The sequence below is a fragment of the Stereum hirsutum genome (assembly GCF_000264905.1).
Source record: "Stereum hirsutum FP-91666 SS1 unplaced genomic scaffold STEHIscaffold_25, whole genome shotgun sequence".
Lineage (NCBI taxonomy): Eukaryota > Fungi > Basidiomycota > Agaricomycetes > Russulales > Stereaceae > Stereum > Stereum hirsutum.
Window position 1 is genome coordinate 124,821 of NW_006763155.1, and position 12,489 is coordinate 137,309.

At 49.6% G+C, this 12,489-nt stretch overlaps 2 protein-coding genes across 2 annotated transcripts; both read left to right on the plus strand.

Annotated features, from left to right (window-relative positions):
* Positions 1-4,172: 4,172 nt before the first annotated feature.
* STEHIDRAFT_163583 (uncharacterized protein) lies at positions 4,173-6,579 on the plus strand (the record flags this gene model as incomplete). The annotated part of the gene is made up of 9 exons (XM_007311279.1): positions 4,173-4,261; positions 4,313-4,330; positions 4,388-4,781; positions 4,853-4,900; positions 4,969-5,147; positions 5,225-5,326; positions 5,397-6,124; positions 6,211-6,507; positions 6,569-6,579. The coding sequence occupies 9 exons, from the start codon at positions 4,173-4,175 to the stop codon at positions 6,577-6,579; spliced, it is 1,866 nt and encodes a 621-aa protein (XP_007311341.1).
* Positions 6,580-8,783: 2,204 nt separating this feature from the next.
* STEHIDRAFT_116450 (uncharacterized protein) lies at positions 8,784-10,651 on the plus strand (the record flags this gene model as incomplete). The annotated part of the gene is made up of 7 exons (XM_007311280.1): positions 8,784-8,963; positions 8,987-9,066; positions 9,393-9,504; positions 9,573-9,608; positions 9,677-9,892; positions 10,311-10,462; positions 10,528-10,651. The coding sequence occupies 7 exons, from the start codon at positions 8,784-8,786 to the stop codon at positions 10,649-10,651; spliced, it is 900 nt and encodes a 299-aa protein (XP_007311342.1).
* Positions 10,652-12,489: the final 1,838 nt, after the last annotated feature.

Sequence of the window (12,489 nt, forward strand, 5' to 3'; positions counted from 1 at the left end):
TTCTTCGCCTTCGCTCGCTTCTGCTGTCCTCCCCCAAATCAACCAACACGACCACCAGGCACGCACAAACAATGCGCACACTAAATGCTCAAATCCAGTGTGCACATCGTCCGACCCTGTTTCGAATAGCACTCAGGTCGAACGCTTTGCTTTCTCGTCGGCAGATCAACGAGAACTGTCATTTTCGCTCCCCTGTACGGTGTACGTCTTTCATATATCCGGTAATCCACGTAACAGATACCGTGGTTTTCCCTCTGGTTTCCGGCCTGTCCCACATACAGTAAAGCTCCTTCCCATATTTATCTCACCGCCGTCTTCGTCATCTTGTGGTTTTACGAGCGGTGGTCGTATGCTTTATCGCTGAGAAGAAATGTCATCGTCCAGATATTGCGGCTCAATACTATCTGGGTAGTCGCCACAATCACGACATAACCTCATGAGCCCTGCTTACCACGCTCTCAAGCAAGCGTGGAGAAATCCACTTCGACATAACTTAGTATGCCTTGTTTTTTTGAAGATGCACTCGTGCTCCACAGGACGGCAATTCCCCAGACTACTACACCCACACGACGCGCTAAACGTGTTCTGATATTGAAAATCATTCGTTCCATTCGCCCTTTTTTCCGGTTCCCGAGGCCTCGTGGTTTTTGCACTATCGAGTTTGGTTACGATTTGTCCTCATTTTCGGTGCGTCTTTCATAGCATTCTGTCTCCTCGCCCTTCTAAAGTTTTGTGTGTACGCCTACCGTACTCCATAACGGATCTATGATTGTCAAACAAAAATACATTCCTCGCCCTTCCAACTTTGATGAACCCTTACAGAACCGGGATACCCTCTTCCACGCAACCGTATTCCGCAAGTTCTCCGGGGGATCCACATCATATTCCAATTCCCTTTACACCAGCCTGCAGTGCCATTGGCTCCGTCGCATACAGCGCGTGAAATAAGATGACACACTGAAGGAGGTATCTAATTTTCATTGACACGGTAGTTGTTGAGATTGAGCTGGAAGCTATCTCGAACGAGAAGTTGCTCACGTCTCCCTTACAGTTTAGGTCGATCCATGCCGTCTTTTTTCGGTGACAGTTGGTATGTCCATTTCTTCAAATTTGAAGCTCCGGTGAACCCAAGTCGATAACGCCCGCCCAAACTGACTACCTCTCCGAGCAGTGCATTAACAGTTTCCTCTCACGCCCAACCAGGCCTGGGCGAGAAAATACATGGTATGTCAATGTCCAACTTTACGATATGTCTGGTAATGGAAATCAGGGTAGGATCTGCAAGCTATCTGTCGTTGTCGAAGTACGTCTCTAGACATTTTGGAGTAAACTTAGGAGATATTCATGCTAGTCAGGTTCTGTATCAGTGATACCACCGCGACTGGTGCCTCGGTTAACCCATGAAGGGTAGGTTCCATGTCATGAACATGGCATCGTGTACACATCTCCTTGTATGATGACACGAGCTGTATATGACGAGCATCATTCTCCAGGATGCGCTCGATGATTTTGGTGTTCGCCTCCATCGTCCCAGCGAGTTGGTGAGCTGTTTTCAGACGCTGATCTTGTGAACCGCTGACATATTGGACAATTTTTGATGTAGGGTGAAAGATGGGATGTCAGTGTGGCACTGGGGGCACGTAGTCCCTCGAATTTCAAAATATGATATTGCAGTACGAGCTTAAGCAATACTAACTCCAGTAGTGCTTCAGGACAGCCGCCGACATCCATGAGCAACTGCGTTATGGTCGAAAGGAAGTAGCCAACATCTTGACTCCAAACTCAAGACGATGAATAACCAAAGTAACTGAGTTAGTACAACCTCTTCATGCTTCATCCGTCTGCATTTCCATATCCCGTATGGACCGCTCTTCCATTCGACTACTTGTCACCGAGGAACCTGTCTTATCATTTCATTATTTTCAGCGCTTGATACACAGACTTATAGACCTTTTGTCTAAGCTCGGCATACTCTACAGCAATTGCAACAGACCAACGGAGCAGTATAATCCTGCGCTCCCAGCGGAGACCAAGGACTCCCGGTACACGGATAAATATTGTTTTAGGTACCCAAGAACGTGCGTCGTTCAGGTGCGTACAGTACAGAGCTATCGCTGTTTGATAGTGGCAATTCCCATGATCTCTCAGACTAGGCTACAGTGACCGATACTACGGTCTTTCCATCACGCAAACGATTTCTCTTACTGGCCGATAGCCCCTTGATTTTGAAGCTGTCTTGTGGCTCCTGGACTGACACTTCAGTTCATTTCTTACTTGCTCGGTTTAGTGATCAATGTAAGTACGGTGTAAACCGTTACTCTATGGATCTAGCATTATGTAGGGCATATAAATGAAAGCTCCGAAATCTCAATGTGCGGGTGTGGAGGGGAGAGGCGTGTGGGTGTCTCACTCCACCCCATTCTTTAACTATCATATGGGGCGACCGTGCTGTAGTCCCGAACAGAGTTCAGAGCCAGCTGCTGCTCCATTGACAATGGAGCTCACGTTCGTTGGCCTCGTTCCCGCTGTCCAACATCTTCCTCGTACCGCCGTCAGGATTTGTTACTCGTATTTGGTAGATCAGTCCGTTCTTCCGGATTTGCGGCGTAGAAGGTGCATGAATAAGTACTGTCGTGATGTACGCTGTCATCGGCGAAGTCATTGTGAGATTGAGCCGGATCTTCATGAGAACTGCTTTGGTGGTGCCATCTCCGCCGAGGATGCATGCGTACCACCAGTCGTTTAGGCTCTGATATCTTAGCCGCCTGCACGGCACGAAAATCACCGGACGGCTCTCAGGTAAAGACGATCAGGAACTTCTCGCAGCCATTCAGGTGTATTGTTTGTTGTTTGACATTTGGGGCTGATTGCATACTGCGATGTAAGAATCCGCTTAATTGGCCCACGGAAAGCGGATGGCGTAAACGGAGTGATGTATCCGCGCGCAAGGTGCTGAACTGTTTTGGGCAATCACATCCCATGTCCAGAGCCCAAGATTATCGTTCAGTGACGCAGAGGGCACGTGTCACATTCATCCGAATGATCCTAGTTCCACAAGACGAAGGAAAGGTTGTCATCATAGTCCGATGATCATCCCTACTTGCTTCCAGAGCGCATGTCGATATTAATCCTGACGACTGGCCTGGAGCTCATAGTTCTGTCTCGCAGTCGATCGGAGCACTCTCAGTGTAATATTATGTGCCTTTTTCTTGCACGATTCGAGTAAAGGTCAATTAATGCTGAAGAGGATGCCACGAATGGCATTTTGTGAGATTGCAATGTAAGAGGGACAAAGGAGCAGGTGCGCGCGGAGTCTACAATACTCTGATCTACTTCTGTAGCTCACGAGTCCGCTCTGGTCGGGTCTTCCACACAGAGAGAGCAAGGTTCCTACCTTAGTACAAACAATTTACATCAGTGAATATACCATTCATATCTCTTTGAAATTGTTTGTGGTGCTCAAATGCCATAGCAGGCCGAGGTCCACAGCACGCCGTTCACACCGTGAGATATGAATGGAGATATGCTATGCTATCTGTGTGCTGCTGAGAACGGTGTAGACTTAATAATTCAGAGCTTTGACAAAGCTGCAGCTTGATGCTCTTTTGAGGCCATTTGAGTCGTTATCCGTCTGCAGAACCATCTGGGAGAGGATACCATCCATCCTTAGGTACATCACAATGCACAGCGTATGCTCAATTGAATGAAACGATCTGCGGCAGGTGGTCCAACTTCATATGTTGTCTCAGCCACCTATTGCATTATATGGTTCCGTCTTTCCGTCAAATAATGGGGCGGTTCATAATCAGCTGTGACAAGCCTGCGCCTTCTCTTATCTGCATTAAGCATTGTGCGTGTTCTGACAGAAAGCAAGGCCCAACTACCTTTGTCTGTATTCACCATGCGGCGTGATATCTCCGAGAGCTAGGTGCTTCACCTTCGATATATGTGCTTTTGGGGGTATCAGCCATATTGCGCCGCTGAATTTCGTCTGTTGGATACACAGCTAAGAGATATCGCTTTGGGGGAAAGCGGTTATATTGAAGAATAGTATATATACAGGATCGGCCTCTTCACTCCCGCTTCTACAGCACTATCATTCACTCAGACATAGTCCACTTACTCATTGGGACGTTCTACGTATATCCTCATCGTATCCTCCCATTGCTCCCATGTCTACCCCCGAGACCAAATTCATAGAGGGCCAACCTTTGAAATGCGGTTGCGGGAAGGACAACGAAATTATCCCCCCTAAGACTACGTGAGTTGCTACGATCTCCGCATGTGTTGTTTACTGACCCCGTGTCAATAGTAGTGACAACCGTGATCTGTATGCGCTATTTTTCCTATCAAACTTCTTACATTAATTTCATTGAACTAGCCTTAGCCCCTTCACGAACCTGTCTGCCCTCATTATTGGGATTCATGAATATAGGCAGAACGATCAGAAATTAAGGTCTCTTCCCGGTGCATGTGCCGACGTGAAAGCCATGTACACCTTCCTCCGCGACATGAATGTCTCCACTAACCGCATCAAAGTCTTGCGTAACGAGTCCGCGACAGATTCCAAGATATGCAGCGCTTTACGGGATGTTGCTAACCTCGCGAAGAAGGATGAGCCCATTCTCATCTACTTCTCTGGGCATGGCAGAAGAGCTACGGAACCTACGTCGAGGGGTCGGGTCATTTGTGCATATCGCGCGGATAAGGACGCCAGTGTCAACATCACTGAGGAGCTGCACAAGATTGCTAGCTGCAAGGGAAAGGAAAAGACTAATATCGTCCGTGATCCTCTGTTTTTTGCGCTCGTAGTCTTGAATACTCATCGTTGCCTCGTTTTATTATTCGACAGACACTCATACTGGATTGTTGCTACGCTGGTTCTGGAGGTGATGGCTCGGTAAATTTATTTCAATTATACGATGTTACAGACCCGCATCGAATATTTCTAACTATAACATTGAGCAGTCTTCAGACGACATGCCTTCCTCTCATATCCTACTCGCTGGCTCTGGTAGAAATGAGACCGCCATGGAACGAAGTGAGGGTGGCGCGTTCACGAACGCGCTGCTGAATGCTCTCCGGGCACGAGATTCACGTCAGCACTCGTATAAATCACTCATCGAGAGTCTTCCTACTATTGCCGCGTGAGTATTTTTTACATTCAGCCAAATGACCCAAAGACTGACGAACTGATATGCATACTTTGTAATCTTCGGAACAGACAAAGCCCTCAGTGTATTGGCGTTCACCAGGAAAGACTACTATTCACATGCACCTTGCGTCGTCTTGACAAGGAGTTCTACCAAGTGTCTAGGCAGCCTATGTCGGTCAATCCATCTGAATTACATTGACATGGAGTTTGCTGATCAACTTTTTTTCATCAATGTACACAGGGAATCTTCCTCAGATTATACCTATCGCTTTCCTGGCGGTAAAGCGTACGGACTTACCAAGGGGTGCTCATTTGATATCTATATTGGTCCAAGCGTGGGATCTGAAAAGGTCGGAACATTCAAAGCAAAGTCAATCACAAACTTCGCTTGCGATCTCGTGACAGAAAACCCCGTTGCCAACAAGCCTCCACGCATAGCATACGGGCTATGTACCCACATCGATCGCCTTTTCGAAATCTCTATCCCCAAAGAGCATCGAGACACTGTCAAAGAACCTCTACTTGGAAAGCACAAGAATATCCCCGTCGCTTTCAAGGCCGAAAACGACAAGGCGGCCTTTTCGATCACATCAATGAGTGGCCGACTCGACTTCGAGTATCACTACGGCATAAGAAAGACACGTCTGTGTCGATCACAGAACATACGCACGGTGATATCGGGTGCCGCCGACTTCGACTTTCATCTGACCCGCAGAAATAACAAAAACCCTCTATCGGAACAAGCTCTGCTACGCTGCTACGAGCTGAAGGAATCAACCAGCGGTTCTTGGGTTCCGAAAGAGAAGTCCCCCAATCTTATAAAGCCAGTGAACAAATTGGACCCGAAGGAGTATGTATTGGATCTGAACAAGTACAGGAACAAACCTCTAGGATTTGAAGTCGAGAACAAGAGCAATATGGCTCTATATGTGGCTCTCTTTTACTTTGACTTGGGTGATCTTAGCATCGGTGAGTCCAGATACTATCGTTTTGTTCAGATCTTTTCAGTATGCACTATCGCATTGAACGACTCACTACCTTGTGTTACATAACAGTTTCGTTCTACGAGCCGGGGTCAGCGAAGGATGGCCGCGTTGACTACTCCGTCGCGGCCGGAGATAAACTCAGTATTGGTTACGGACGCGGAGGCTCTAACGCGTTTGGATTCGAGGAACGAGGAGGTGATCAAGTCGACAGGGGGGTCTTGAAACTTTTCTTCTCGACGCAATGGGTCGACTTCTCGGTCATCAAGCAGAGTTCACCCTTTGATGGCTGCGAGCGATTCCCTTACATTTACAAACCCGTCAATTCGCCGTGGGGCTCGATCGAGGTGCAGGTCGAGCAAGGCAAAGGTACGCTGAATAACTCTTCACATCGTCTTACTTCGTAGTCATAATCGTGCTTCATTTGTAGCCCCTAACTGAGCGAAATACGAAAGAGCAGTACCCGGAAGTTGGAGGTGCACAATGGTCAGTCACATGGGGAAGACAATAAGAGGGAAGAAGTTACGGAATATTGTACGATTACGATGGATTGCGAGGTTCATACTCTTGGTTGTCACTGAAGGGGGAAGTGGGAGTACCGAAGCCGTCAAGGAATGTATTACTACGGAATTGTGGTTGAATTCAGTCTGAATTCTGTGTCTGAGAGTTCCTTACGATGGACCGTTCTAAAAGACAACGTACGATAGATGGATCTCAAGTGCAAAGTGTCTCACTAACGAGTAGACCCGAGATCAAATGACGTACAATGCCAGTTCGCAGAACAACAGACGACAGGCATGTGCAGTTCAGAGCTCATACTCACATCGCAAGTGAAGCCGGCAAAAGTTGCGAGTAGGGTGACGACTAGTAGTGAAGGTGTCGAGGTGATTTGAAACAGAAAAGAAAGCTCAGCACTGATCTGGGCGTAGACGAACCAGGAAGGAACGACAACGAGAGACTCCACTCATAGAGAAGTACGGGCTCGAGAGCGGAGACGAGTAGGGTTTAGGGAAGTGCTAGAGCTGCAAGCCCGACATTCCGTCGCATGTAGGGCAAGTGTTGCACAGATAAATAACGACCGAGCTTAGACGAATGGTAGCAGAGGCCCAAAAGCAAGCGTGTCTTTGACGAGTAACTCCGACGTCGAAAGACGCATAGCAACAACCCACAGAAAAACAAAGAACAAGCAGCTCCAGGCCCGTAGCGAGCGCACCGGAAGTGTGGTGGACAGAAGTTGCGAGTGGGAAACACAGCGCGAGAACGAGGGTAGTGAAGGCTGATTCGAAGACGGAGGGACCACATATAGGAGCCCGGACAATGCAGGAGGGAACGGCAACGACGACGAGACCACTCGCGAAAGGGACGTTCGGGAACGGAGACGAGTAGGAGTTACGGAAGAGTCGGAAGAACTAGAGCTGAGAAACTGACATACGATCGAAAGCAGCGCGCGTGTTGCATAGATGGAGGATGAGTCCTAGTGCAAAGATCAGGGATAGCCGCCGTTAGTACTTCAGACGCGTGGTATTAAAGGAGCAATAAGGGTTCTAAAACAGAGAAAGCAATCATCTGGGGATAGGTTATTCAGGCCGGTACAACGATGACAGGGGGGGGGGCAACTCACGGAGGACAGGCAGGAGGAAGCACGAGTCACAGAAGAGCTGGAGTCGGAACCCGTTTGATATCCGATTTCATACAGCACGAGTGAACTAAGTCCTAGCGAGCATACAAAGAGTAGAGCTATGATCATGGGACATACAGTTCGCAGAAGAATGAAGGGAAAGTGGTTTTGAACTCAGATGCGAGCACATGGGAAAGAAAGTCGCCAAGAGTTGCGAGTATTGGGAGAGAATACCTAGTGCGAGGACCAGCGACATTACTTTCGAGGCGTGGTGAAAAGGATAAAGTGGTGGTTCTGGGGGCGTGGTGGCTCGAAAATGGAGAGATCATTCGCTAGGTATGGACGATTCAGGGGGGAACAGAGACGACGCCGCCAAGACCAATCACGAAGGAGACGTACGATGGCGGAGACGGGTACGAGTTGCGTATCATCGCATCAGCCCATTACTCACCAATCGCATACATCACGCATGGACCATGGACGAAGATGAATGGGGGCAGAAGAGCTTCCAGAGGCCAGCGAGTGCATGACGAGGAGCCGAAGTCAAAAAACTACGGTGTGCAGAAACGAGGAGTCTCAGTACGCACCCAGCCGTGAGTATATCGGGAGCCAAGTCGCCACAGAAGCTAAGAGTACAGGTGAGAGCATCTTCGAGGTGCGATGGGCGATGCTCGTACAAAGTTGGTGCAAAGGGTCGAGTGACGATCTAGAGTTGTGATTACTGGAAAATATAAAGAGTACTGATATGGGCATAAATTGCGAAGGAAACGTATGATTCAGTTAGCAGAGATGAGTACGAACGGAAGGAAGGAAGGAAGGAATGTAGCATATGGCACGCGTCAACCATAGATGGAGGACGAGAGGAGGACGGGGAGAGCGTGCAGAAGCCAGCGCGTGGATGACGAAGAGCCGGGGTGAAGCATAGTGCGTAGAGAAACGACAACCAGCAGTCCCGGTACGAGTATGTTGGGGCCAAGCTGCGAGAAGCTGAGACTACGAGTGCTAGTTATGTCCTCTCTTAGTCTCTATGGCGAGTGCGATGGCTGGTGGTCGTAGGGAGGTTCGAGCGACGGTCGTGGTCGTTGAAGAAAAAGCGCCCAGTCAGCCCACGCCCGTCCCGGATCGGATCGGCCCGGCCACCTCGACCCAAAGCGCTCATCGCGTCGCCACATCGCCACCTCCCAAAACCTTCTCATTCTCGCTAGTCGTGTGTTCGCTCGTTCGTTCAAGGCTGATCACTTGGTTCGTATGAAGTCAATTGAAGAGGGTCATTCTGGTGAAGAGGCTGGGGACGAGAACGTACATAGGTGGTGAGGTGTGAAGAGGGTCGGATTTAAAGAGGTTTATCGTCAGAAATATACAAGGAAAAGGAGCGTAGGAGTAAGCGTACCATGGCACCTTTCCGACATGAACCCCTAGATTGAGACAAGGATTTACGGATGCAAGCCGAGGCACGTATGTAGAAGGACGAAACGCATTAGTGCGCCATGTATCCGTTTCAAACACTCGGAGAGATGCAGATTTATGCTCAGAGGCCATTCAAGATGGAACAGTAAAGACAATGTCAGGCACGAGACGTCGAAGCTACAGCCGAAGTTGAAAAGCTCACAATTGCGAACCCTATCATCGTGTCCAGGACCCAGTCCATCAGCCTTCGCCCGTGGTCCGAACATAAGGGTATCCGGGAGCCCCCACAGACAAATGTGCGACTGAGGATCCGGCGCGAGGAGAAGATACCTACAGTTGTAGTCCGTAGAACAACAGAGAACGAGGAGTTTCATCCCATATACATTCAGTTGAGTGAAGTTGCCAACAGTTGAGAGGATTCAGAGCCAAAATCAGAGACATCCAGGTACGAAAGGCAAATGGCACGATCACGAGCTCTATCCTTCGATCGTATACATCGCCCGGAGTCCAAAGATGAGTGAAGAACAGGCGCAGACGAAGGGTAACAAGGGGGCACCGGCAAGCGTGTGGACGTATACATTCGAGATCAAAAGACGTACAGACCCAGTGCGCAGAGATCCAGAGGAAAAGCAGCTGCGAGCCCATACATTCATCGGAAGTGAAATCGCCAGGAGCTGCGGGTACCGAGCAGGAATACCCGGTGCGAGAACCAGCGGTATTACTTCCGAGGTGTGGTGACGAGGGAAGAGTGATGATTGAAGCGTAGTAGCTCGAGAATGGAGGGATCATTCGCTGGGGATGAATGATTCATGAGGGAACAAAGACGACGACAAAGAGACCTCTCGCGATGGACACGTACAAGGGCGGGGGCGAGTACGAGTAGCGCATCGTCGCATCTGCCCATTGGTCTCTAATCGCATCCATTGCGGGGGGACCATGTATGGACAATGAGGTTGAGTAGAAGAGAGTCGGCATAGGCCAGTGTGTGGATGACGAGGAGTTGGGGTCAAAGTGTGCGGTGCGTAGAGAAACGCCGACCAGCAGTCTCGGTACGCAGCCGGCTGCGAGAATATCAGGAGTTAAGCGCGGAGTGAAGCTGAGGGTAGGCATACAAATTTGGATGCTAGCGTATTGGAAATGCGGGTAGAGTGGCAGTGACAGCCGCACGAGGAGTAGTAGTGAAGGAGACGTAGTGATTCGAGAGCGGGAGGACTCAGCTCATGCCACAGGCCTCAGGATAGAAGAGAACGCTGACGAGGAGACTCCAGGCCCGAAGGAGAGATGCGAGGAAGGAGATAGGTACAACGACAAGTTGCCTATGATCTCTTCGATCTCCAGTCCCATACAGCACGCGTGAACTATAGATGGAGGACGAGCAGAGGGTGGGGAGGCCAGGGTGTGGATGACGAGGAGCTGAGCGTAGACGGCGTAGAGAAAGGACGAGAAACGGCTCAGCAGCTCGGAGCCCGGCTGCGAGCATACTACTGAGCTCGCGGAGGGTGCTGGTTGTGTCCTATCGAGCGCGAGCATCTTCAGGGTGCGATATGTGGTGGTAATAGAGAGTGTCGAGCGCTGTTGAGCGAGAAAAGCCAAGAAAGCGCCCACTCGGGCCACGCCGGGACCAGATTGGAGCGCCGGACCCCTCCGCCACTCAATATCGCCCACCACCGCCACGCCACATCGCCTCGTCCTTGCCTCCGACCATCTTTCTTCGTTTGTTCTTCTCCTTCTCTCGCTTCTGCTCTCCTCCCCCAAATCAGCCAACACGACCACCAGGCACGCCAAAACAATGCGCACACTAAACGCGCGAAGTCAGTGTGCACGGTGCCCGACCCTGTTTCGACTGGCACTCGAGGCATAGGTCGAACGCTTTGCGCATCGCCTTCTCGTTCGCCTCGGAAGCGCTATATATCTCGCTACCAACCCTCTCATGCATCGGACAACTCCCATACGCATCACACCTTCCCAAACGCCCACCCACAACCACGAACAATGGGACTCTTCGGTCACTCCACCTCCCAATCCGTCCTCCTCGAGCCCTTCCACCCGCCCATCGGCCTCAACGCCGCCTTCTGCATGCCCCACGTCGAGACACTCATCATGAGGGAAGATGTGGAGTTTTAGTGGCGACGATTTTGGTATTCAGAATTTGGCGGGGCAGGATGTGGTGCGGTATCATGGGCAGTTCGCAGGATCGCAAGGGTGCGTCTTCTCTTTTGTCTTGGTTGATTATTTGTCGGGTTGACCGTCCCACAGAGTTCAGAGACGCGCGCCAAATGTCACTCTTCATCGTCCGTAACAGTCCTCGTGTTCCACAAAACACAGCTTATCTAGGCCATGGATGAGAATGATCTCCGTACGGTCAAGAAGAAGTTCTCCGGTGTGTTACCCCTCTCATTGTTACTTGTGTTGTTCTCTTAATTCGTCATCTCTTTTTCCGCCGTTCTCATCGCTAATTCTTTTCCTCCCATATGCACGCAATAAAGTCAGCTCCTCACGCATGACTGTGTCTTGCCACACGACCCCAAAAACACTGCCTCCTCCTCGCACGACCTCATTGAACTCGAATGTAAAGGGAATTGGTTCGATCGGTACGTCCTTTCTTTCTTCATTTGTCACTACTTATTGTGCATTTTTGATTTTGGTGTGATGCACGGCATTTTGCGTATACGAGTAACTTTTGCATCTCCTTCCTCAGTTTACCGAGAGATGTGCTTTATTCCCCCTTTCCGGTCACTCAACCGCCGGTTACTTCTTGTTCATCTAGATCATATACTGATTCAAGCGGTGACCATTGCATACTTACGTTCTATCTTGTTTACTCTCATTTTTAAAACCTCGCATTGGTTTAAATGTTTTAGGATTTAAAATTCGATTATTGCCTCCAATACCGTGGATGAAACCCCGCGGCCACACCGGTGCGGAATCCTACATCCAACCCGCGAATCAGGAGCGCTATAATATAAGATAAAAGATCGCCACGCGACCTTGCGTGAGAAATGTTCTCCAAGTGCCCGCAATTGCTCTCGTCTTTGTTCTCATCCACAGCGATGAGCTAGTTACGATGGTTCTGTGAAAAAATATGTCTTATAATTCTCCTGGCCAGATACTTGCGCTTATCTGCATATACTACTCAAAAGGCTGAGGACAAACTCGCAGTCAACCCCTTGTCGTCTGACTCTTAGACTCGCCTTTTCTGTCTCGTCTTTGCCCTCAGTTCTAAGTGTGAAGAAAGTACTTCATACGACGGGATCGTGCACTCTACCGAATGTCCGCTCATAATTCCAACTCTTCGAATCATCTACCCATTCCATCCACTCGTCCCA